General features: G+C 51.1%; 1 protein-coding gene across 1 annotated transcript in view; it reads right to left on the bottom strand.

Moving 5' to 3' along the window:
- The window catches only part of PCSK6 (proprotein convertase subtilisin/kexin type 6), a 189,611-nt gene that overhangs the window by 4,334 nt on the left and 158,111 nt on the right, over positions 1 to 27,166 (bottom strand). The window contains 7 exon segments of the mRNA XM_037832888.1: positions 3,142 to 3,271; positions 11,598 to 11,701; positions 15,200 to 15,287; positions 17,644 to 17,840; positions 19,211 to 19,313; positions 25,819 to 25,857; positions 26,020 to 26,199. Coding sequence (XP_037688816.1) covers positions 3,142 to 3,271; positions 11,598 to 11,701; positions 15,200 to 15,287; positions 17,644 to 17,840; positions 19,211 to 19,313; positions 25,819 to 25,857; positions 26,020 to 26,199 — 841 coding nt within the window.

Below are 27,166 nucleotides of genomic sequence, written 5' to 3'. Positions count from 1 at the left end.
TCCCAGGGGCCCCTTTCCTGGACAGCCCTCCAATGGAGTCTGACTCTACAGGACCCTGTGGGGTGGAGTGGGGTGGGGTGGGGCATCCCCACAGCTGGGAGGAAAGGGAACACCTGTTCCTCTAGTGCAGCTGCAGGATGTCCCCAAACTATTGTAAACACATAAATCCCATGGGCACACCACCACCTTCCTGATTCCCTCATCCTGCAGCATGAACCTGGCCCTCCTGTCCACCCCACAGCAAGGGAAGGGAAGGGCCAGCGGGCTTGCCAGGGTTTCCTCTGTATTACTCTGCTTCCTTGTTCACTGTCCAAAAGCCCCTTGTGTCTGGCCCTCTCCCACGGCCTCCAGCACCAGTACCTGCACTTTCGGTGGGGGCGGGGGGGGGGGGCAGCTGCAGGCCTCTGGTGCCCCAGCAGAGAGGAGACTCTCCCCACCAAGGAACTCTGCTGGCACAGACAATGCCTACCAGCAAGCCTGGAGCCAAAGCCAATCTGAGGCATTAAAAGGGATGTCACAGTCTCAAAGGCCCAGGGACCAGGGCACTTGCAGGCCATGGCTGAGGGCAGCTTTGAACATAAAAGTCGCGGAGAGCAGGGTATGGTGGGGTCCCAGCAGGACACGGCTGACCTTCTTACCACCTTTGCCCAGCTCTGTGGGATCCTCCTTCCTTCCCTGGGTGGGCTTACAGGAGTACTGGTTTTCTACTGCTGCATAACAAATGACCACAAACGTAGTGGCTTAATAAAACACTGTTTACCAGCTCACGGCATTGCAGGCAGAAGCAGCCTGGATCTTACAAGATGAAAGTGTCGATCAGGCAGGGCTTGTACCTGGAGGTTCTGGGAAAGAACCAGGGGCGACGCTCCCCCAGCTGACTCCAACTCCCTTGTGGCACCTGCACCTCTAAAAGGAGCTCCCCAGGTTCCTTTTGTTGTCCTTTTGGGCAGGAAGTCAGGGTTCAGTACCTTCTGTGTCCCCAACTCCTTCCCTGAAACACTACGGCAATTTTGCTGTGCCAAATCCTGGGTGGGCAGGCAGTGCCCACTGCAGCTCTCCCTCTCTGCTAGATGGCAGGGGCTGCTCCCATCCACCTGCTGCTTTAGTCCGTTCCAGGGGGGAGTTAGCCAGAACTTCTCCTAAGAACTCTCATCTGTCTGGCTGCAGGTGGGGCCATGGGTGTCTGCACCCAACAAGCATCCAGTGGGGGCAGGTGGAGACGAGGGGCACCGGGGAGGGCTGGGGGGTGTCAGAACCTAACCTACCCTTCAGGCAGGTGCCCCACTGAGCAGTCCTCTTTTTCTTCAAGGAGGTCCTCACTTGCTAGGTCCTCTTACTAAGTTTTGGGGGAGGAGGATGGGGACAGTTGGGGAGTGTCCGGCACCTCTTCTGAGATACTTACCACTGATTTTTCTCAGCTTTGGACCCTAAATTAGGCCTGGTATTATGGGTTGAATCGTGTCCCCAGGAATAACGCGTTCAAGTCCTAACCCCTGGACGTGTGAATGAATGAGACCCTATTTGGAAGTCAGGTCTTTGAAGATGTGATTAGTTAAGATGAAACCAAACTGGATGAAGGTGGTCCCTGATCCCATTCGACTGGTGTCCTTATAAGCAGGGGAGAGTTGCATACAGACAGACGCTGGGGGAGAACATCATGGGACAACTGAGGCAGAGGCTGAAGCCCAAGAATAGCCAGCAAACACCAGCAGCCGGGAAGGGGCAAGAAAGGATGCTCTCCTAGAAATTTTGGACTTCTGGCCTTCCTGTGAGACTATGAACTGAACATCTGTTGCTTCAAGCCCCCCAGTTTGTGCTAAGACACCTGGACACAACAGGTGAAAATCTTCTGGGCATTCTGGTCGCCCATGCAATAGGCCCATGTCCTGGCCTGGTTTTCCTGCGTCCAGCCCCCATCAAGCCACCTGCTTGCTCAGGGCTGCCCTAGGCTGGTCAGCAGGGGCCAGCCATCATGCAAACCAGCATTCTGGGGCCAGAGAAAGCCTGATGATCTCTAAAAAAACCTGGTGCTGCCTGTGTTGGGAGCCATCCCGCAGACCCCGAGTGAGCCACACCCATTGTTCCTGTTGGGGGAACCCACTCTGAAGGGGTCTCCAGGGCCGAGGGGCCTCTCAAAGATGGGGTGCCTTTGCAGAGCTGCCTTTCTGCATTTCATCACCCCATGTGTGCTGGTTTTAAACTGTTATGTACCCCAGGAAAGGCCATGTTCTTTTAATCCAGTCTTGTGGATGCAGACTTATTATGGGTGGGACCTTTTGATTAGGTTGTTTCCATGGAGATGTGACCCACCCAATTGTGGATGAGACCTACTGATTAGATTATTTCCAAGAAAGTGTAAACCTGTCCATTCAAAGTGGGTCTCAATTAGATCACTTGAGTCCTTAAGAGAGCTGAGAGCCCACACAGACCCAGATGCTTGGAGACACTTGGAGATGCAGACAGAAGGACGTTTGGAGATGCTAAGCTAAGAGATGAAGCCCAGAGTTTGCCTCAGAGAAGCTAAGAGAGGACCCCCAGATACTTAGAGAGAAATGCCCTGGGAGAACAAGCAAGGATGCACAGAGGCTAAGAGAAAGAAGCTAAGACAGATAGAAGCCAAGAGACATTTTGGAGAAAGCCATTTTGAAACCAGAACCTAGGAGCAAAGGACCAGCAGACACCAGCCATGTGCCTTCCCAGCTGACAGAGGTGTTCTGGATGCCGTCAGCCTTTCTTCAGTGAAGGTATCCTCTTGTTGATGCCTTAGTTTGGACACTTTTATGGCCTCAGAACTGTAAATCTGTAACCTAATAAGCCTCCTTTATAAAAGCCAATCCATTTCTGGTATCTTGCATAATGGCAGTGTTAGCAAACTGGAGCACCATGGCTCTGTGTAAGGCCCTCCCTCGGGGGTTTCCTCCAGGATGTGGTGTGTCAGCCCAGCCCTGAACGCCCTCCAGGCTGAGGGCACCCACTCACCACCTGCAGATGGCCCTTCTTTGCCCACCTGCCTCAACTCTCCTCAGCCATGGGATGCAGCACACCCCTTCCCCAATGCCAGGGGAGATGCCGGCCGCAACAGTGGCCATTCCCCATCTGCCCTGGCCTGAGCTGAGAAGAATGCCCGAGAGTGGCACGTACTTTCGACACACTTTGTGGGGCAAGCCTGGCATCTCCTCTGGGTAGAAGCCCTCGCCGCAGGCTGGCATGCATTTCCAGTCGTGGAAGTGGAAGTCTTTCGCACAGTGAATACATTCTTCTCTGCCGGGCCCTGAGGGGTGCAGGGAAAAAAGGGGATGTCAGTGATCCCCAGCCAATCTCCATGTCCCCAGCCTGCTGCAGTGTCCTTTGGGGCTTGGGGGCCCACAGAGTCTTAGACACTATTCAGACACCCAAGGCAACCTAGTGGGTTGAATAAATTCCCCCTAAAATGCATGTCTACTTGGAACCTGAGAATGTGACCTTATTTGGAGATAGGGTCTTTGCAGATGTCATCATTTACATTATGATGAGGTCATACTGGAGCAGGGTGGGCTCTAAATCCAAGGACTGGTGCCCTTTTAAGAGGAGAGGACACTCAGACACTCAGACACACAGACACACACACAGGGAGAAGGCAATGTGACGATGGAGGCAGAGAATGGAGGGACATGGCTATAAGCCAAGGAACCCCAAGGATGGCTGGCAAACACCAGAAGCTAGAAAGAAGCAAAGAAAGATCCTCTCCTAGAACCCTCAGAGCCCTGCCCATATCTTGATTTTGGACTTCTAGCTCCCACAACTGTGAGACAGTACATTTCTGTTGTTTTAAGCTGCCCAGTTTGTGGCGCTTTGTTATGGCGGCCATAACTGAGACATGGACTTCCACAGCCAGCACTTGCCAGGGGTCCACCATGTGCCTGCGCTGGCCCCATCCCCACAGAACCCTGGGAGGTGCCATTCCCATCCCCACTTTGCAGATTGGGACATGGGAAGGGCTGTACCTTTGGGGACATGAGACAACCTCAACACATCTCCACACTGCCCACGCCATGTGGTTTGGCCCTGCTTCCAGACACTTCCTCTCCCTGCAGGCTTGAGCCCTGCTTCTGTTAGAGCTGGGACCAGCCAGGACAGTGGCCACTTGTGGCTGCTGAGCACCTGGAATGTGGCTGGACCCAACTGAGACAAGCAGTAAGTGTAAAATAGACAAACACCGGGCCTCAAAAGACAGCACATAAAAAATAATGTAAAATAGCTTGTTAAATTTTTTCATATTGGTTACATGTTGAAATATTTTAGATGTATTTTTAAACTGTTTCTTTTTTACTTTTTAAAGCATAGTCAGCAGGAAATTTTAAATTGCCTCTGCAGCTCGCATATGTGCCTTGCATTGTATTTCTACTGGGAAGAGCATCATATGAGATGATGTGGGAGAACTGAAAGATTTTTTGGAAACAGTATTGGCAGGTATTTGGGGTGGGTGATCTGGCCATTTTTGGCAACAGGAAATAAATGAAGAGGGTTTATGGGGGTGGTGGTGATGAGAAAGACAAAAGCTCTGAACAAAGAGTCAAGAATTATTAAGGGAAACCTGTAGTTAAGCAAGAGTCAGAGGGGAACTTATCAGCCTGGGTCAGACATTTGACTAGAATGAAAAAACCACACCATTAGTCTGTCCACCTGTTCGCCCATCCATGTGTCCATCCACCAACTCACCTCCCCATCCATCTACCCACCTACTCATCCATCCATCCACACATCCATCCACCCACTCACTCATCCATCCCTCTGTCCACCTACTCATCCATCCATCCATCCATCCTTCCACCTACTCATCCATCCATCCATCCCTCCACCGACCCATCTATCCACCTACCCATCAATCTATTCACCCACTCATCTATCCATCCACTCATCCACCCATCTATCCATCTACTCATCCATCCATCTATCTGTCCATCCATCTGCCCATCCATCCATCCATCCATCCACCCATCCACCTACTCATCCATCCATCCATCCACCCACCCACCCATCTATTCACCCACTCATCCATCCATCCACCCACCCACCCATCCATCCATCTATCCATCTACTCATCCATCCATCTATCCATCCATCTGCCCATCCATCCATCCATCCATCCATCCATCCACCCATCCATCCACCCACTCATTCATCCATCTCTCTGCCCACCTACTCATCCATCCATCCATCCATCCCTCCACCTACTCATCCATCCATCCATACATCCCTCCACCTATCCATCTATCCACCCACCCATCCATCTATTCACCCACTCATCCATCCATCCACCCACCCACCCATCTGCCCATCCATCCATCCATCCATCCACCCACCCACCCATCTATCTATCTACTCATCCATCCATCCATCTGCCCATCCATCCATCCATCCACCCACCCATCCACCCACCCATCCACCTACTCATCCACCTACTCATCCACCTATCCATCCATCCATCCATCCATCCATCCATCCATCCATCCATCCACTTGTACAAGTAAGTACTGAGTACCCTCTCTGTATCCAGTGTCCCCAAGGAGGCCCTGACGTGGATGTCAGAGTGAAAAAGCCAGGCAGCAACCCTGCCAACAGCTCAGAGGTTTAAACGTGGGGAAGAAATAATCTCAGATGCTCTATGATAATTGCAATCCTTGAGTAAGCTTTTTTTTCTCTTCTTTAATTTGATTGTGGTCCTAGACTGAGGCGTGAGCTAATGCCTTGCTATCTGGCCCTCTTCCTGAAGTAACTTCTAGCCTAAGAAGGGCCCTGCCTGTGTCAAGGAAAGACCCCTTGGCAAATGTCTGGAGCCTGCAGGGCCCCAGCACAGCTACCAGCTGCTCACTCCTTGCTTTGATGGCTGGTTTCACATCTCAGAACCAGAGCTTAATGCCCTCGAAGGGCTTTTTGAGTTTATCCAGGCCAAACTCCTTTGTGGTCAGAAAAAGTGAAGCTGAGGACACCACAGGATTCTGAGGGAAAGGCAGAGGTGGGACGAGGACCAGGCCCACCAGGAGCCCTTTGCAGCAACAGGCCCTCCAGAGTCTCCACCTGGTGGGTGTGTGTGTGGGGGTCCTCCCTTTCTGTGATATGGTGGAAGAGCTTCCCCCACCCCGCCACCTTGTAGGGATTCTGTGTGGCAATCTGTTTCTAACTTGAAGGTTCTCTCCACTCACAGCAACCTTTCCTTTGTGGACTTGGCCAGTGTCTCCCACCATCATTTTATCTCCAGGGAGTATCTGGAGGTGAATACAGGTGGGTCAAGTGCACAGATGGCCTGTCACCCCACCCTGGTGGCTTGGCCTCCAGAAGCCCCTAGAAGCCCTGGCCAGTGACTCTTGCTCTCCCCTCTCACCTGTGGGACCCTCCTCACCCAAGCTGTCTTTCCTTGGCCACTGGGATCTTTAACACTGATGGAGCCTCTATGGTGGGAGAGAACACTCACTCATCTATACTTCATTTAAGGCTAAACTTATCAGACCTAAAGAGTGATTAAACGCAAATTTTCTAAACCATTAAACTATTTTCCTGACTAATAAAATGGCGAATTTCATTACTTAGTCAAAATCTCTTAAGAACTCCTGGAAGTCACAAGTCCTTATAGGTTCTGGACACTTTAAAGGTGCCCACGGAGCCTAATAACAATAGCACAGAGGGGTCTGTTCCCTAATTTGTGGGACCTGGTATGAAATGAAACTGAGGAGTCCCTTGTTCAAAAAGCAGGAAACAAAAGTGCTGACATATAAAATGTCTTCCTTTCTTCTACGATCTCCCTCTTGATCTGCCACAGGTTTTAAAAATTTTTTCCTGATTTGCTGTTTAATGTTGTGTTCCTTTGGACATGGGGGTCCTCAAGGGTGAGTGCAGACCCTCCCAGGTGCCCGATGTGACTCGGCATGCTCACCCCATGCGTGTGGGACCCCCGGCTGCTAGAGCCCCCCTGCCAGCCTCAGGACCAGTGTGCCAGTCCCCTGCCAGGGTGGGAAAGTTGAGTCAGGCATCTCCCTTTCCCGTGAGTCCATCACAGCAACTCATGGTGGACGGGTGACCTCCAGGAGACTGTCACCTTCATACCGGGAAGTTGCTGGGCACCTGGGTTGGGGTTGGGCAAGGAGCTTGCCCCACTGAGTCTCCTGCCAAATGTGCTGCAGCACTACCAGCCCAGGGTGGGTGCAGCCACCACCATGCCTGCCCCAAGATGCCACTGGGCATGCATGCCTGGTGCCGAACCCCCACACGACCCCCGTGGGGATGGAGCGCAGCAGTGATCACTGAGCCAGGTGGGACTGGGTCTCAAGGGAGAACTGTCTTGGGAGGCGGGACAAGGTGTGTGCCAAGGCACAAACCCTGGCAGACGCTCCATCGTCCCATCGGACTTCCTTATAAGACACAAACTCAAAGGTAAAATTATTAAGAATGTCAAGATGGCAACTGCAGAGCATTACACCCCAAGGCCGGGGCCCTTCTGGGCATGGTCCCTTGGGTGTCTGCCAGCATCTCCCACCTGCAAAGCCGGCCTGGCACCTACGCTTCACCAACACAGAAGTACTGTGCCATAGGTGGGTTTTCATTATTTCTATATATATATATATACATTTTTTTTTTTTTTTTTTTTTTTTAGAACTTAAAATACAGTTCTAATTTTATTTCTACTTTTGGTTGTCAAAAATGAAACAAAACCTACAAACACATAGACCCAGGGTTTTCCCAAACCAATCAACAGTTCTTTGGCAATGTTAGAGTGATTATTATGACTGCCATGCTACTTAACATGCTTTATAAGAAGCCTAAGTAAAACATAAGGTAGAAATAGCAAAATAACTAGAAACGTGTTAGAGAGCCTGGTAAGCCTTTTTAAAAACTCTATTTAAACAGCAAACAAAAAAGAGCGAACAATTTTTCCCATAAACGAAGTTGGCATTTTTTCCAGTTTTGCAAAGGCAATTATTACATGAAAAACTTATAGAAGGTAAACAATAAGAGCATTGTGCAAAACAAGTTAGGAGAACAAATAGTCAATTGTAGTCTCACTTTGATGGCAAAAAGGAAGTAAAAAAAAAAAGGCAACAGAATACATAGACATAGCACTGTCCATTAAATATGTTGAACGAGGTGTTTATAGCCGTGTAATCAAACTAAGTAATTATTCTCCCCTCTTTAATTTTTATGCATCACCTGCCAATTACAGGTACTATCAGTTACACTAAATTAAAAAAAAACAAACAAAAAATCCTTCGATTTGATTAATTCTCCACAGAAAATTGCGTACACAGGAACTAGAGTTTTAAGGAAATTTTTGAGAAAGATTCATATACACCAAATTAACTAGTTCTGTCAAAGGCAGCTATAAAAATACACACCATCACAAGCTATACAGAACTATAAAATTCAGTTAAGAATGGAGAAAGCCTGGCATTTTTTAATGTATCTGGTGAGCGCCGTAAACCCAAAGATAGAAGCATCTTAAATAGAGAGCATTTCAGCATTCAGGTATGTTCAATCTCTAGTGTATCGTATCTCTGTAATATACAGAGGGCAAAGGTGGCTCTCTGTATACTCTCTCTATATTTTTAAGTCTGTCCTGGGGTTATGTAAGTGCCACCAGACACATAAAAAGATGGCCAGGCAGGGGTGCAGCTGGGGACACCTCTGTACCTCAGTGTCCCTGTGAGGACAACAGGTGGCTGTGAGGGCAGCCCAGCTTGGGGGTGGGTAGGAGGGGAATCTCCAAAATGTCAGACTCAAGCTGGCAGGAGGCTGCAGCCTCTGAGGCCCACCTGCCCCTCAGCTGCGCCTTAAGGATGGAGGACCTACCCCGAGAGCACAGCCTGTCCCTGCCGGCTCCAAACAGGGTGGCCACTCTGCAGGTGGGTACACATTGAGAGAACCCGGTGCTGCTCTGCAGTGGGTGCGTGGCATCAGGAGGCAAGCCTGCCGGGGAGTGAGATTACTGCCATGGGATGAACCCAGCCCCGGGTCCTTCCAGATGGCATCTCACCCAGGAGAACACGGAGCTTCAGAAACCCCTAAGAAGGTAGCTGCGTAACTCAGGAACTGGTTCCAAGGGAGCGTGTCCATGAGGCCTGAGCTCCTACTAACTGTCCCTGGTGACATGTGGGGCTTGGCGAGCCAGGGAGGTGGACAGATGTGGGCAGTGGATGCTCAGTGCCTGTCCTTGCCCTGCCACTCCTGCTGACAGCTCCCTCTCACTCCCAGCTTAACAGCCGGGAGGCATCCCTGGCTTAAGGGAAGAGCCCTGGCTGAGGGGCTGACAAAGAGGCTGAATTCTTGGCTTTACCCATAAGTGGCCTGAGTCTGGGTGTAGCAGAGAAGGGATCTGAAAGGGGGTGTGAATGGGCAGCACATCCCCTCTGCCTCCCCAAAGTCTGGGGAAAGAGCTCTGAGCTTGGGTGAGTGCGAAAAGGGAGAGAAAGACAGAAGCAGGCCTCCGGGGTGGAGGGTGGGCATGGCCTTACGGAGTTCGGGGCATCAGCTTATGCCTGTTCTGGAACCTTTGAGCCAGGCGTGCTTCACAGGTGTCCTGTGTCTTGGGAGGGGGTCCTGCAGGGGGAAGGCAGGCCCGAGGAGGGTACCCGAGGTTCCTGTGGGCTCCAGGGTGAGGGACCCAGAGCAGGAGTTGAGGGGAAGGGGACCTGCAGGCACTGGAGAAAGATCTGGTGCTTCTCCATGAAATTCACTCAGCCCAGGAGCCGTGTGGGGGCTGTTCGGGTGAGCAGGGCTGGGGCGCCGGTGGGACAGCTCACACGGGGAGGAAGCTGACTCAGAGCTGAGAAAGGGGCCCCCTCTCCCCAGCGGCTGCCTGGGAGTGGATGCCCATGCTTCTGGGAGCTTCAAAAGAACCCAGGCAGGAGGGCATGGGGAGGAGGGGAGACCCCAGAGAGCTTTTCACCTGTTCACAGCTGAATGAAAAGCCTTGAAGATTGAACTGAGCAAACTTAGAGGTGACTCCATAAAGCCACTGGCCATCAGGCAGTTTGGGGATTTGGAGAAAGAAAAGTAAAGTGAATTATTGAAATCAAAAAGAGCTGTAAAGCTTCCCGCCTGGATTTTATGGATTCAAGGGATGATGACATTTAAACCAGCTAAGTCAGCAATGCTCCTCAATCAACCTGGGCTAAAAAAAAGAGTCAAAGGAACAAGGAACAAAAATGATAGCCAGACAAAAGGCAACAGAGGGAAATGCTAGCAAAAACTGTGGAGCTGCCAATGATAAGAACTCTACATGCTAAGTACAGCTCCATCTGAAGCTGTCCCCCTGGGGGCATCCGGGGGTCACATCCCCCACAGCTGCACCCAGCATCACTCAGGATGCTGCCTGGCCCCAGCCCTGGCCCTGGGCCAGCAAACCCTTATGTCTCTGGCAGGTCCACTCTTGGAAGCAGAGCTGATACCCCCCAGGGACCACAAGGCCACACCCAGAAGGTTGTGCTGGTGCAAGGGTGTTTCCCAAGAACAGTATTATGGCAAATGTGATTTCCTAAATCGTTACTGCAGCAAAACCTCAATCTAATGTGGGTTTCTTAGAACAGAGACCCAAGTGCTAGGGGCAGGAAGGAGGGCTGTGATGGTGTCCAGTTGTCTGGTCAAGCAAGCACTGGCCTAATTGTCACTGCAAGGACATTTTGTGGGCTTAAATCATCTGTAAGTTGATTGCATCTATGGCTGATTACATCTACAATCAACTAAGGGGAGTGTCCCCCACAAGGAGAGACATTTAATCCAATCAGCTGAAGGCGTTAAAAGGAGAACTGATGACTTCAGCAGTCAGAAGAGAGAATTTTCACCTCTACTTCAGCCAGCCAGCCTCTCCTGGGGAATTCATCGAAAACCTGCATCAGAGTTGCCAGTTTGCAGCCTGCCCTACGGAATTTGGACTTATGCATCCCCACAGTTGTGTAAGACACTTTTATGAAATCTCATATTTACAGATTATCTCCTGTTGGTTCTGTTCCCCTAGAGAACCTGACTAATACAACGATCAGGAGGACAAAACTTAACCTGAGGTGTATCTGAGCTCACAGGCACGTGTTGCACTTCAACTGACTTCTGCAAGTAACTGCAAAATGAAACCCAACAGAAAGAATGGATTCTCCACTCTCCTGCATAAACCAGTGCCTGGAAGACATCTGTGCTATAGTCCATGTGGGAAATCATTATATACATAAAACTGTTTATCCAAGTCTTTTCCTCTTTGAAGAGAATGTTCAAAATAAGTGAAAATAGGTAAAAAGAACTAAAGGCATATTTGGAAAAGCATCCCCATCACCACCTGAACCCCCTTCCTCCTTCTGAGTCCTCTGTATGTCCATGGTGTATGAACTTCTGTCAGACCACCTCCCCAGCACCAGCTGAGGCTCAGGGCATGACAGCTCATGAGCCATTAGCATTTGCTTCACATCCACTGCTGGTTTCTGATGCTCAGAAACCTGGGTGCATGTTCCCCATGGGCCTCTGTGTTTGCATGCTGCACTGAACATGGAAGTCCACGAAGTTCAAGACTGCCTCGGTTGCAGGATTAGCCTGCCTCTCAGTAACCTAGGTGGTGACTGTCTGCATAGCCGTCCACTCACCCACACAGGTTTGGCAGGTAGGGTTGCACTCCCCACATCTGACCAGCTCAGAGTCGAAGTAGGTGCCTGGCTCACAATCTGGGATGCAGCTTCCCCTTGCAAGGCTGTTGAAAGAAAAGAAGAGGCAGAGTTTGGTATTTATTCCAAAATCTTAATTGAATTATGATTTGTACTCAAACGCCTTCCATGGGAGGAAACGAACGTTCTTGAAGAACAGCTTTTTGTTGTGTTGCTAAGGTTCAGAGATTAAAGGAAAGGGAAAAGCTGTCCTGAAGCACCTAGGAGCCTGGCTGAAGTGGATGTTCTGGGCTTAGAAACTAGAGCCTCTCCCACTGGGCTGCTGTGTGCTGAGGTCTTCGGGTGAAGGAAGCCGAGTCCTTAGGCTTTCTCCTGGTCTATGGCTCCCAGCCCCAAGAGGATGAATTGAATACACATGGATTACCATTGGTGCATGCTGGCCCAGTCCCACTGGACCTGAGCTTTCCGCCAAGCTTTGGCATTTACAGTGTGGTAGTCGGGTGGTGGTGATCACCTGCCCCCATCTGCCCCTGGCTGGAAACCTTCTGGGCTTCAAGGTGGACTTGGAATAAAATCCACTCCTGGAACCTACCCAGCTTTGCCTGATGAGGCTCCAGCCTTCTTCTTTAACCTCATCTGATACCTACCCTCACCTGGCCCCAGCAAGATGGCCAATGTGCAGGTCTCAAGCCTGGGGACTGAGCTGCCAGACTGCCCACACTGGGCTCCTGGCCCTGCCACCTCCTAGCTGTGTGACCCTGGGCCAGCTGGTTAACCTCTCTGTGCCTCCACTTCCTCACCTGTTAAAGGGCACACTTAACAGTTCCTTACATCCTAAGGTTGCTTTGAGGGCGAAATGAGCTCATACCCATAAGGTCTGGAGCAGTGTCTGGCACACAGCAAATGTAAATAAATGTCAGCTCCTATTTTTTTCTTTAGTTCCCGAGATGACACTGCATTTGACACACTTTAAATGGGCCAGCCACTAAACATACTGAATGAGCATGCTGGGGGTGAGGGTGGACCAGACCCAGACTCCTGCATTTAGGGGGAGACATTTGTGTTGGAGGCTGTGGGTAGGCAAATCCCTTTGCATCGATGGTGGACACCACCCAGGGCTTCTCGTTGTCTTGGTGCCAAGGAGTGGAGTTAAATCATGTCTTAAGAAACCGAGGTCCCCTGTGAGCCCTTCCTGCATCTTCCTCCTGAAGAGACAGCTGGCCTGGAGCAGCTCCTCCACTGGTCCCTGCCTGCTGTAGCTTGATGGGGATGATGTGAAGTCACAGCTTAGGAGGATACTGGGCAATAAAAGAAAATTCGGCAGATTATGGTGGATGACGGTTCAGATTTTGCTTGCCTCTCTGAAAGCTCTTGCTTGCTGGGAAGCATGGCTTGTTTGTGTGGCTGCTGCCCTTGAGGCATTTTGTCCCCCAGACACTATTCCTGAGCCGAGGAGCTGACTTCATCTCTCCCACAGGAAGCAGGAGTGAGTTCGCTGGGACTCCCCCATTCCTTCCCCACTGGGAACCAGATTGCCTGAGTTGGAGTCTTCCTTCCCTGACACCTTTAATCTCCAGCTTGGGTTTGGGGAGCCACAGCAGGAGGGATGGAACCTGGGACATGAAAGCTGGCTTCTGCCAGGCCCCCGGCGGCTGCTGCCAGATGAAAATCTCCTCTCCCATTTTGCTCTTTTGTATCTTGGGGAGCTCCTTCCTTGACCAGCCATCCTTTGATTTCTAGTCCTTACTTGTCCAGCAAACAGGCTTCAGTGACAGCAGGGTGACAAGTGACTTTGGGGGCCCTGCTTCCCATGCCTTCCCCAGACATGCAGGAGCTTGGGCTGTGGACCCCTTTTTCCCCAATTCCCTGATCTGGAAGAAAGGACAGGATAAAGGAAATATTGCATCCCCGGGGCAATTGCTCATCTTCCTCTATCTACCACATTTGGAAAATGTGAATAATAATAATGTCTGCCTCATAGGCTGCAGTGAAGATTAAATGGAGAGATTTGGGAAAGAGATTGGAATAAGAGAGGATGTTCAGTAACTTTTCTTCCTTCTCTCTCAAACCCAAAAGGATTCATCTCTGCTGGTGAATTTCCGTAACGGCAGCATTTGGGTGGAGAGAAGATGGGGGTGAGGGCTGTGCTACCCTAAGGGGGCAGCAGAGAGAATCCCCAGGGCTGGCAGCATCCACACCTGCTGGGAGCCTGTTGTAAATGCAGAGTCTCAGGCCCCACCCAGGGCTGCTGGGTGGGACTCTGCATGCTAACGAGAGCCCTGGTGATTCCTGTGCACATCCCAGGGTAGGAGGCGCTGCTCAAGCTGACCGCTTCCCTTTCCCCCTTAAAATGCCGACCCAGCTTCCATCTCCACGGCACTAGTCTCTTTATGATGGGATTGTTGCAGGTGTGATTTCCAATAGAATGCTTTCTGGGATGCTAGATAGCAGCCTGGAGGAGCAAATGATGCCCAATTGGTTGCATGAAATGGGCTAAACAAACCTTTAAGAACATCCCAGTTAAAGTCACTAACCTAGTGTGGTGAATTCCAGCTGTATGTACCCTAGAGAAACATACTCTTAAACTTTATCCACTCCTGTGGGTGTGAACCCATTGTAAGAAGGACCTTTAGGTGAGGTGTGACCACCTCAATCAGGATGGTCTTCATCCTATTACTAGAGTCCTTCACAAGCAGAATGAAATTCAGACACACAGAGAGAGAAAGCCACAGGAAGCCAGAAGATGAATGTCAAAGGAATACAGATGAGAAGGGAGAGGCCAGGAGAGGCTGCCATGTGCATTGCCATGTAACAGAGGAGCCCAGAGCCAAGGATCACCAACAGCCAGCCCCACAGTGCCAGTCTTCGGGAAGAAAGCCTCATCTTGATGAAGTCTTGATTTGGACTTCTTCTAATTGTGAGCTAGTAAATTCCCATTGCTTAAGCCAACCCATTGTATGGTATTTGCTTTGGCAGCCAGAAAATGAAAACACCCAGTAAACTGTTTCTAGAGGAAAAGTGTGCCGAGCTTCAAAAGGCTGAGCTGGTGGAACAGGGAGAACCAGGAATCTAAAGAACATCCTCAGGGAATCAGCACCCCCACCTGGCTGAAGATACCAGGAGCTGGGGGAGAAAAGAGAGCAAGGACAGAGTGATGGGGGGGGGGAGTGGGAGAGTGGGGTTCTCCATTACAGTCCGCCCCTTGCTGGGACAGGCAACTGCAATAGGTGGAGTTACTGGAGCCTAAAAGGGGGGTTCTGTGCTTCCCTTAAGAGGTCCTCACCCTTCTAGCAGCGAGCTCTACTTTACAGCGTGATCAACTCAACTGTTGCTTTTACCAATTCTCTAAATGTTCAGTAAATTCTAGAATTTTTACCCATTCTCTAACTTTTCCATCTTAAAAAAACAACCATCTAGAAGTGGAAGCGTGATTTTCACAGACTCAGATTCCTTACTCTGAGAGTCTTTGGGACTCTGAAATTTTAGCTTATCAGAAAAGACGCAAAAGCTTAATAAAACAATTGCAAAAACTAAAAACAGTGTAAACACCTTGGCATTCTTCAGATTTGAAGTGAAGGCTTTACCTGAATCCTTCTTTACAGATAGTACATTTCTCTGGTTCATCAATGCATTTTTTACAGCTTGGGTGGCATTTAAGGCAATTTTTCTGACCTGGAGGAAAAAAAAAAAGCAGGATGAGGAGAAGGGGGAGAAAGAATTGATATAAAATCAAATCTGGGCAAATAAAACTTTAGCATTTCAAGGTGGGTTGAGAAAAAAGAGATTTTCACTCAATGGTAGTCTCCAGAATGGAATTTAAGCAGGTGTAAATCTTTATGAAAATGACAGGGTGGAGCCTGTGGATGCCTCTGAGGCCCTTGTTTGTTTGGGTTTTCACAGCGTCTTCAAGGAAAAGTCAGGAGCTCTGTGCAGTGAGACCTGAACCAGTGACAACCCATCAGTCATCGCGGGGAAATTCTGGGTTACCATAACTCCCACTGTGTTTGGGTAAGTCACTATCTAGATCACTCCTTTTGGCACCTTGTCAAATACCACTTTGCTTGATTACTAAGTGGTTGGGACATATCACGTCCTGCCTCTTCCTCCTGGAAGGTAAGGGCTGCTTGTTACACCTCTTTGCATCATCCTCAGGGCCCTGCAGGTGTGGGACACACCTGCGGCAGGTGCTCAGGGAGGACCTGCACTGCGTGAGCAAGTGGGGCTGGTTCCTGCCTTGGGGTGGGAGCCTCCATATTGCAAACAGGCCTGTGTGGAAGCCAAGGGCAGGTGTTTGCAAAAGCTGTGAATTGTGCCTTGCATGACTATTTGTTTTCCCACTAAAGAGAGACTGGTTATTTGATGGCTTTATATCAGTCATAAGGAAAGACACCTAAAGAGATGCCAACCCACTCCAATACAGGTGTCGGGTCACCAGCAAAAGCACGACTCCCACATGCTCTGATGCAAAGCCTTTTACTCACAAAGAGATGAGTCAGCTTCACTAGTTAGCATGGGTTCCCCATAGCTAGTCTCACACCTCTCAGTTGTGGGTGACACGGGGAGGTGTTCTAGGCACAGCACCCCTCTCTTGTGTTTGTGTGCTGCTGCAGTGGAGAACCCCACTCCCTCCTCTTCCAGAGACAGATATGCCACCAAGGTCTGAGCTGGATGTCGTAAAACACGCCCACCAGAGGGAGACCATCTCCAGTGAATGTTTCCATGTGCTCAGGACAAGAGGGGAAGGAATGTTCCCGCAGTCCCCTTATCTACTAGGGGTTTGTGTTTCATCCCGCCACGCTGACATGCCTGGTTCTGAGCACAGGATATACTTGTGGGTCCCAGGGAAAGCCGACAGGCCATGCTAGAGACTGTACCAAACCACACTTCATATGCTGTTAGAGATTTTCTGGCTCTTTCTCCAAAGGAGTAAGTGCAGTGCCTTGACAGGACAGGTCAAAAATCTCTCCTGCTTGGCCAGGCCAGGAAAGAGTTCTGTGTGTGGGAGGGTCTGCCACCTTCAAGATAGCCAGTGTCTAAACATTAGCTTCTTCACAACTTGTTTGAGAACTATCCTCCATCCATTCAACCAGAATACTCTATTTTGGCTCTTCTTCGACTGTGAGTTGGCGACACATGGACACAAAGTCCTGGGCCCCTGCACCCTGCCCACCTCACCCACCTTTGTGGGATGGGCGCTGCAGGCCCCAGTGGGCTGGCGGACAGCAGGACCCCTGGGCTCTCTACTCTGAGTTCAAGTCCTACTTCTGCTATTACTAGTTAGGGCCTTTCATCCTTTCTTGGCTTGCTTCATTTCCCTGTCTGTAAGATGAGGCCAACACACCCATCTCTTAGGGATGTGGTTGGGGTTAAATGAGGTGATGTCTGTCAAGGGATCAACCCTTCCCTTCTCCTAAGCCCAATGCTTCCAGCTGGCAGCCTCCTCCTCCTTTTTGAAGGATGGTAAGCCTTCCACCCGTACTTAAACCCCAATGTCAACTCAGCAGTTCTTCCTAAGAAGGGCTCTCACCCAGTTTCGTTCACTGATTTCATACACTTGTTCTGAATCCCCTTACCTGCCATGCCCCTGCTATGCACTGTGCTTCACGGAGGTAGAGAGAGGCAGACGGCACAGTCCTACCTTGGGGGGCATCCTTGGAGGCCTTTCTTTTCTGATATCTGAAATCAGACTGAGCCCAGAATGGCTGGCCCAAGCCACCTCTCTGCCCCTCATCAATGACAAACATTGCCTTGCAGATACACGAAATTCCCGGGACTATGTGGTTCATTTCACATCCCCCTGGAACTGTTCCTGGCCAGGCTTGTGTATGAACTGCCATTGCCCAACAGGGGTGGAATGCTTTGATTTCACCATCTCTCTCTCCCTCACCCATTGAAGGTCCTTCCTTAAACCACCTAGCACCCAGGAAGCAGAGGGCTGGGAAAATTCTCCCTGCAGCGGGAAGGAATGCCAGCCCAGGGTGGGGACAGCTGACAGCTCACTTCTTGCATCCACAGATGTACCACTTACTCTCATCAGCATAGAATCCCACAGGACACTGGGTCACACAGGCATTCATTTCCTGATGGTGGTAGAAGCCGCGACGGCAAGACAGGCACTGGGTCGGGCTCCTGCCCGAACAGGTCTCACAGCCCTTGTGGCACCGGCGACAGCGCCGTGCTGCAGAGTCCCCGAAGTAGCCCAAGGGGCACTCGCTCACGCACTTCCTGTAGGGAACAGGAGACAGTGAGGGTCTTTCCAAATCAGTCTCAGCCCCTGCCCGCTCTGCCCTGCAGTGCCAACCTGAGTCAGGGAAAGGCAGGCAGCTGGTTTGGAAGGATGTCCCCAAACCGTAGGTGCCCGTTCTGAGTGACTTTAAATCATTAACACCCATCGTCTTGGTATGGTGCAGTTGGGAGGTTTGGAAGAACACAGGTAGAGGCTTTGAGGACTTCTATAAGAACCTGGGAGTCCTTTCTGTCCAAAGGTGCCAGAGTGGGAAACCCTGCGGCTGTGTTTTGCTGTCTAAAGGCCCCAAGATGATGGGGTTTGGCTTTTGGAGTTGCCAGCTCTGGCAGAACCCCACCCTGTGTGCCTATGGCGTGCTTCCACTCTCCCGGGCAGCGAGTAGAGCCTCTGCAAGGCAGCAGGCTGAGTTGGACTGTGTTTGGGAAGCCCTCATCTCCACCGTGCACCGGCCACCCTCTGCCTGGGTGCTCACAGCTGTGAGGCAGTGTTTCTGGATGTGTCTTTATGCCTGTGCCTCTAGGAGGCTGGGCTGTGGTTTTCCCACTTAGCTCCTCAGGTAGGGCTGGGTGTAGCACACAGTAGGTGCTCAAGAGGCTTTGTGAAGTGAATGAATGACACTAAGAATAGCCACAAGGCTGGTGGGGATGAATATCTGAGTGGAGGAAGGAAGTGAGTGGTGCCAGGAGGTGCAGGAGGGCTCCAGGGACAGAGGTGGGAACCTGATGGAAGGACACATAGAGGCGCAACTTCGTCACAGAAAGGTGAACCAGACCTGGGCAGTGAGCCCTACTCATTGGCCCACAGGTCAGAGTTCCCAAATGCTATCCCCTCCGGAGCCAAGTAAGTCTCACAGGCTCTCTGGGAAGTTTCCAGGAGCGCCTTTGGGACACCCCAGCACACAGCCAGTGTTAAGAAACACTGAGAAAATGAACAATGAGGTTCGGCCTGTCAGCCATGTCACTCGCAGTCAGCCTGCGGAGCGGACAGAGCTGGCTTATAGAACATTCTGGGCCTTAAAATCACAGCTGTCTACATTCACCAGCCTGGGCATGCTCAGTGTGATCCCATGTTTGCTCAAAACGGGTGGAAAACGGTTTGTAAGTACAGACACCAAAATGCTACAGCTTCTGTTTTCCTTATAAGGGACATGTATTATTGCATGAGCAGAACAAGAAGTTACTAAAAGATTAAAAAAAAAAATCCAAAACAGTTAACCTCAATGCAATTTCTTTCTGGAGTATTGCATGAATTCCTATCTGGGGCATCAGGTGGTAGGGGGTAAAAGCTGTTGGCACAGGCCACACCGTGGTGCCCCAGGATCTGCAGCGTGAAGCCCCCACCCTGTTACCTGCCGGTCTTGGCGCTCCCCAGGCTGAAGTGGACGCAGTTCAGGCACTGGTCTGCATTGGGGCCATCGCAGCCTTTGTCGCCACACTCCGGATGGCACACACCTTAAAGAAACAAGCATTTTCTGTCATCCAGAGGGACACGCTGTTAATCGAGCCTCATCCACGAGAGCCCCCTGTGGGGATGTCGCAATCTGGAAGGGGCAGAAGAAGCAGGACCCCCAGGCCAGGCCCCCGAGTGGCACACTCTCTGCCACGGGAACCTGAGTCCGTGGGTGGGTGGGCCTAGCTCTGGGCTCCGGGGTTGGAGAGCCAGAATTCCACGAGAGCAAGTCAAATAACTGATGGTGGGGTTGGGGGAACCAAAACCAGTGAGGAGTGGAGAACTGTGAGATAGTAGAAGAGTGGGTTGTGATGGGGGACGGAGAGGCTGGCAGCCACTTAGCAGTGCACGGCTTGCTCAGTCACTGTGGTAGGACCAGCCAGCTCCTTGATTTCCACTCCGAAGGGTGGAGCAGCCCTGTATGGAGTCTTCTGGGTGTTAGGTAAACTGCTGCCCAGCAGGGGTAGCTTTGGGTTATGGTGAATTAGGCAGGGATGACGTAGCAGGAAAGGGGCAGGGGCATGCTGTGGTGGAACGGAGGATGGTTTCCATGTTTGTGCCCACTGGGTGTAGCTGTAGCAGGACGGGTATGGGGGGTGACAGGGCAGGTGTGTGTCAATCTGGGGTGGGGGTGGGGGGCTGGCCTCCCACGGCAGGGCTGTGCTGCTGACTTTCAAGGACCAGCTTCCAGCTCCTTCCACGTGGACCTTCTTTATTTTTTGGCTCAAAGGGGGGCCCCCTTCCCTCAAGTTCCCTTTAGTCCCCAAATGCTCACTCTGGGGTCCTGTGTGCTGTTGGAAAAGGGATGGTAGAAAAGCCACAGAGCTCCGTGGACAACATCACACCTCATACCTCCTACCTCACGGCCCTGGGTATACCACAGGGAGGGGCCCAGCTTTAGCTTCTCACCCCCTGGAGGTGTGGTGGGGGCATGTCTATGGACGGGCCAGGGTATCTTCTCCCTCCCAGCCTGACCTCAGCCTGCCTAGACTCCTGCCTTTTCCTCCCACCCTGTCCTACCCTGGAGAAACGGCTCAGGAAAACCCACCAGACAGTTCCCTGGAGTCATTAGGAGGGGCTCAACGGGGCCTTAGGAGGACTTCTGAGCCTTTTTAAAAGGAAAGAAAAACCTTCTACAAAGGTTTTCATTGTTGGAGGGGGTGGGGAGTGAAATCAGAAGAAAAGAGGTAATTTGGGGGCCACCAGGATTTCATGTGGAACACGAGGGAACGAAGAGTCCCCACGCTTCACGGCCCATAATGGGCCTCTTTGCTGAGGTGCACAAAGGCCTTTTCATTCATCTTTAAAGCGGCTCCAGATCCGATTTATTTTGCTTACCTCCCTGAAGGTTTACCATTGTTGATATTTCCAGAGTTTCCACTGGGGGTCCTGCCTGCCCTTTGTGAACCCCCTTTCGGTGTGGTCCCCCTCTCCAGGAGGACCTGTTCTGGTTTGCTAATGCTGCCAGGATGCAAAACACCAGAGATGGATCGGCTTTTATAAAAGGGGGTTTATTTGGTTACACAGTTACAGTCTTAAGGCCATAAAGTGTCCAAGGTAACATATCAGTAATCGGGTACCTTCACTGGAGGATGGCCAATGATGTCCAGAAAACCTCTGTTAGCTGGGAAGGCACGTGGCTGGCGTCTGCTCCGGAGTTCTGCTTTCAAAATGGCCTTCTCCCAGGACGTTCCTCTCTAGGCTTCAGCTCCTTAAAAATGTCACTCTTAGTTGCTCTTGGGGTGTTTGACCTCTCTTAGCTTCTCCGGAGCAAGTGTGCTTTCAAACGCCATCTCCAAAATGTCTCTGCAAGCTGAAGCTCCTCTCTCAGTTCCAGTGCATTCTTCAAAGTGCCCCTCTTGGCTGTAGCAAGCTCGCTCCTTCTGTCTGAGCTTATATACTGCTCCATAATCAAGGCCCAGGCTGAATGGGCAGGGCCACGCCTCCATGGAAATTATCTCATCAGAGTTATCACCTACAGTTGGGTGGAGCACGTCTCCATGGAAACACTCAAAGGATTCCAATCTAATCAGCACTAAAATGCCTGCCCCACAAGATTGCATCAAAGAATATGGCTTTTTCTGGGGGACATAATACATTCAAACTGGCACAGAGGGGTTGGGGAATGAATTCAGAAGAAAAGAGGTAATTTGGGGGCCACCAGGATTTCATAGGGAACATGAGGGAATGAAGAGTCCCCACGTTCCACTGCCCATAATGGGCCTCTTTGCCGAGGCGCACAACGCCCTCTTCATTCGTCTTTAAAGCGTCTCCAGACCCAGTTTATTTTGCTTCCCTCCCTGAAGGTTTACCGTTGTCGATATTTCCAGAGTTTCCACTGGGGGTCCTGCCCACCTCCAATCCCTTTGTGAACCCCCTTTTGGTGTGGTCCCCCTCTCCGGGAGGACCCTCGGCTGCTGGAGCCCACGCTGGCCCTCTGTGTTCCGTCACGCATCCCCCCACCTCCAGAGCCCCAATGTCTGCAATGTTTCTGCCTCAGACTGCTCTAGATTTGTTTCTCATTTCCACTCAGGATGGCAGGTTTGATTCTTGCTCCACCTTGCTCCAGCCCGTGTATGGGGGTATCTGTGAAATCCCTTCAATGGGTACCCCGGCTTCCCTGGGCCATGGTTCTTACTCACCCACTGAGCTGAAACATGTGTGCTTGGATGCCGGGACCCCACCATCCCACCAAGCCCCTCTGGTGCAACTGGACCCCCTGACACCAGGCCCCACAATGGCCACAAAGGCACACACCACTCAGTCCTCTCCTGCAGCTGTTTCTCCAGCAGGCTGAGGGAAGCAACAGTGAACAACTTCCTCCATCTTAAGATTCTGAAGGAACAGTGAGGATGCAGACTGATTTCCTCAATCTCTGCAGGCCCAGGAGAAGGAGCTGTCCATGGGCAGGGACTCTAGTTTGTCTACTGCTCTGTGCCTAGGCCCCATGTCTGGTACACAGCTGGTGCTCCATAAATGTTTGCTGAGAGACTGAATGATGAAAGGAGAGTGGATGGAAACGGGGTAAAGTGCAGATGTCCTCCCCATCTGCAGACAGAGTGTCCACTGCCTGGGGCAGGGACAGCCTTGGAGGAGAGGTCTGCTCCAGGCCAGGTGAGGGGACAGTTTTCTTCCCTTCTGTGTGTGGACTTCAACCCCAGCCACTCCCTTCCCCTCTCTCCTGGACCTGTCTGCAGGAGAGGATTTAGTCAATAATCCTGAGGGGAAGCCCTGGGCAAGAGTGGAGGCCACCCAAGTGCACAAGCAGAAGAATCTTGACACAGCATGACATAACTGGTAACTGGCAATCAACCGAGCTGGAGATCAAGTTACGAAGATGCCCATCCGAGGGGCGGAGGATGCTCAGAAGAATGTCTGTAAACAAGCATTCCCAGTGGGGCTCTCTGCTTGGATTCTTCTTAAAAGCCAAATATCAAGATTCACCTCTTCCATGAAGTGTTCTTGAATTGAATCCACCTGGCTGTATCTTACTCCAAAGAATATGAATATTTTTCCTTGGACATCTGTAACTCATTCTCTGGGTGAGCCTATGATATTTCTGTGGCAATTTGTATTTCTTTCTGCTTTTCCTCTTGCCACAACTGGGTGAAGGTTCCTCAAAGACCCACTGCCTTTCTGGGAAACTTCCCATCACTTCTAATGGAAGCTCAATTAATGATTGAACGGACTGGCTAATGGAAACAGCTGTTTCCCCTACACATTATGCTATAATGACACAGGATTATTTGAAAACTCCACCTTAACTACTTTGTGGAACAAATCCAGGATTAAAAAAAAAAATACATACACAAACACAGAAGCAAATTAATGTTAGAAAGCAACTTGGGGGTTCTTGGTTGATGGGTCATTACACATACAGGACAATTTCTGAAGGAGCAGAAGGATTTTAGCAAATACCACCATCTTTTCCACCATTCATTCCATCTAAGAAAAGCGCATTGGAACCTGACCATGACACTGTTTGCAATGGAGTAGGATGCAAGAGTAGAGATGGCTGACTGCAGAAGACGGGGTGCCGAGGAGAACAAACTGACTTCATTCCCATTCTGGTCTCTTTCTTGACTGTGTGCTGACCTGGGCAAGCTAATTCTCTCTCCAGGCCTTGGCTCTCACCTGGGGAGTGAGTGCTGGTGGGCTGTGAGTCAACGACTGGTACCTTCCCACTTTGGATACCCCAGGTATACGGTGCTCCTAGAGAGCTGTCCTGGGACCCCATTCTCCAGGCAATAGCACCTGTGCACCCTCGGCTCCCCATTCAGGATCCAGCGTGGATGACTGTGCTGTCCCCAGCCATGCATAGCCCATCCCCAGTCCCTGCAAGGTGGAACAGGTCCCCAGGCTGCTCCTCCCCCTTTGCCCAATGCCTGCCTCCTTTCTGATGCCCAGGCTTCCCTTTGTTCCCAGGGGGGGCCCTTGGACCCTGGGCACCCATCTTGCTTCCTGCTGTCATTCTTGCTGGTTTCAGCCTCTGCGTCTGTGGATGTCCAGCTCCCTGGCTCACGACCTAGGAGCTGCTTAGCATGTGTGTGCACAGGGGTGCAGACTCCAGGCACCCCCAGCCCAGCCCAGGGTCTGTTCTCTGGCCAAGCATCCTGGGTGGCTCATGGTGAGGTTCTCCATCTGCACTCTGGCCACTGCATGGCTCTGTCTCAGCAGGCCGGCCATCAAAACAGAACTCCTCACCCTCAGAACCACAGCCATGGACGGTCCCTGGGGACTGCACCCCCAAACCTGTGGTCGCTGCCCTTCTTCCCTGCTGGTCGCCGGGGCTTCCCAATCCTCCCGTTCTCCTAGCTCACTGGCCTCACTGCCCCTGTCCCCCTGAAGTTGGATTTCCACATTCTTATCTGCCTCAGGGAATTCCAGAGTCCAGTGCTACCTCAGCCTTCCACTCACAACTACCTGGCACACCCTCCAGGAGCCCCACGCCCTCTCGAAATGTGATCTGGCCACTACTCTCCAGCTTCCTCACCATCATACGTGTTCCCTGGACTTTCCTCTCCCCCCTCACTTGCCTTGCCTCCTCTCCTTCATTTCCATGCTGCAGTGGGATCTGTCCTCTGTCTCTCCTGTCCACCCTCTTCCCCCCAGTTCCTGTGCTGCCCGGCCCACCCCTGCTGGCTGGCCCTGGGGACTGCTGCTCTATTACTGACTCCCCCACCCCTTCCTGACATGGGCACCTGCTCCCCAGAGTCCTCAGCGGAGCCCCCCAAGCCTGGGCTCATTCCCCTCCAAGCACTTTCCGCCCGTGGTCAGCTTACCCCACCCCCGGCCTGGACCGTCCCCCTCTGTGCACTTTCTGCCTGTGGTCAGCGCCCCCCAGAATAACACCCTCCCATCCTTGTCTTCTCTGACACCCTGTCTCTGTCCCTGAGTGGACTCGTCCTGCTGCTTTTTGGCCACCCCTGCCCTTGCCCTCCACGACTGCAGGGAACTTTTCTGAGAGTAGGGCACATCTTGCTTCTGTGGATATCCCCTTTCTCCATCTAGGCCTTGCTCAGGGTGAACTGAGCTGCAGAACAACGTTACAGTGAGGTTCCAGTGTGCACATTAGAGTCAGTAGCAGATTTTAAGAGGGGAAAAATCAGTCCTTCATTAACAATTACTGAATCTTGCCACAGTTTATAAATCACAGGGGGAAACAGTGGATTAGTCCATACATAATTCAACGCTCAGTTTTAAAGGAATGGAGGAGAAATTTAAAATTGCATCAACCATAATTTATGCTCGTATGTATTGGTGGAATACCATTTCGTTATATTTTTTAGAAGCTCTTACATAACTCAGAAAGCATCAGTGTTCTTCAATATCACGCATCAGTCGTCAAGTAGCCAGAATATTTAACCAGAGAAAATATGCCAAACCAGAAACACCCCAGTTTCACACAAATCATGGTGGGATGGCTCGGAGAGAAAAGGAAAAGCTTTCTATCTAACATGCTAATAAAAATCGCACCCAGCCCAACAGCTGAAAGTGTTGGAAGTCTCTGCACAGCTCCTGCAGCTCTTTGCTGCCTTAGCAGGGCAGGCCGGTGGCCCGGAAGGTACAGCTCCTAACTGACAAAAGTATGGCAGGAGAAAAAGGTTCACACAGGACATTTGTACTTCCAGTGAGATTTTTAAGAGCTTTTTTTTTGTGCAGCATCATTATGTCCTAACTTAATCTCTGAAGATCTTTTAAACACAGCCCCTGGAGGCTGGCTCGAGACATCTAACAGCCAGGTCCTTTCCGGACGATGCCGATTCAACCCAAACAGCACAGGTCCCTGGTGGTTACCTCCATTTCTTCCCCCACTCCTCTGAACGTGGGTGGATGTGAGAGCCAGGAGGTTGAGATCTAGAGATGGGGCCTTTGAGGAAAAGGGGGTGCCCCACGAGGAGGCTAATTGACCAGGGGGGCAAGTCCCCATTCTGGTTGGGCATATCAGGCCTCAGTTTCCCAGCCTGGGAATATTGGAGAATACTTACTGGTTTGAAGCATACTTACTTGTCTGTAAAATATTGGGAGAGCCTTGGGTGGGAGGAGCTGTGTGAGTGCAAATTACCATTATTATTACCACTTCCAGGAAAGACACACAATACCATAACCCCCACCTTTTGCCAGGAACAGCCCCATATTTTAAGAGCTCTAGTGGAAAAACAAAAAATCCCAGAGGCTAGCCGGGTCCTCTTGCTCCAGATGCGTTACCTGTGTAATCTTCTTCATCCTCGGGAACCTCGGCCTGGGGTGGGAACACGGCAGCTTTGGGTGGCTCCATCTCCAGCGCCGAAAGCTCCAGCATTCGTGAGCGTGACTGGTGGGAACTGAAGGTGTTGTATGGGTGCTCGGCTGTGCCATATAAAATGAGGGTCCATTCTTTCAATTTCCCTGTAAAGCACCAAACCCACAGATGAATCGGGCAACCAAGAAACCTGCCTCGAGAATCTAGGGATGTCGCTGTTGCTCCTTGACCTGTGCAAAGGCCTTGGTCTCTCATGAAAGAAAGACCTGCCTGGCTCGTGCCAAGCCCTTCTCCCATAACTCTGCATCCACCACCTTCAAGTCCTCATTACCTGTGAGCCCTGGCCCTGGCTGCTGCCTAGGCCACTTGCTTCCTACGCTGAGATGCTTATTCTTGCAAACCAGTGGCTGCCTGGCCATTGTTCTTCTCTTCCAGTTCTCTTGACCTGTCCTGTACTTCCTGTCCCTGCTGGGGTAGGGTCAGCCCTAGCCAGGCTCTCCCCTGTCCTGGAGACTGACCCCTGCCCCAGGCTGCACCACCCACCCCCATGACTAGCAACGGCCTCCTTCTTTCCCCTCTTGGCACATCCAGGCCTTTGTTTGGAGCCAGGCTTGTCCATGAGCCTCCAAATGTTATATCTGGGTATACTGGTAGGTCCTGCTATTTGGATATTCCACCTGGATAATAGGAGGATTTGGTCTTGGGCTCTCTTCTTATCAGCAGCCCAGGGCAGGTGGAGAAGTGTGGTGGGTGACAGTAGTGGTACAGACATGAATATCTACACCAGAGGATGATGGTGCAAGATGCTGAGCTTCAGCGTAGGGGAAATGACAGACAGGCTGGGGAGGATGGTGGCTGTGCCAGTTTGAACATATTATGTCCCCCAGAAAAGCCATATTCTTTAATGCAATCTTGCGGGAGCAGACTGATTAGTCTGTTGATTAGTGTGGAACCTCTGATTAAATTATTTCCATGGAGGCATGAACCCACCCATTCAGGGTGGGTCTTGATTAGCTCACTGGACTACTTAAGAGAGAAGCTAAGAGCCAACACTGACCCAGATGCTTGCTGATGCTTAGAGATGCTTAGAGTTGCAGACAGAAGGACATTTGG

This window comes from Choloepus didactylus, chromosome 4 (genome assembly GCF_015220235.1).
Source record: "Choloepus didactylus isolate mChoDid1 chromosome 4, mChoDid1.pri, whole genome shotgun sequence".
NCBI classification, from domain to species: domain Eukaryota; kingdom Metazoa; phylum Chordata; class Mammalia; order Pilosa; family Megalonychidae; genus Choloepus; species Choloepus didactylus.
Note: the sequence above shows the minus strand (reverse complement) of the source record. Positions and strands in the feature narration are given on the sequence as shown.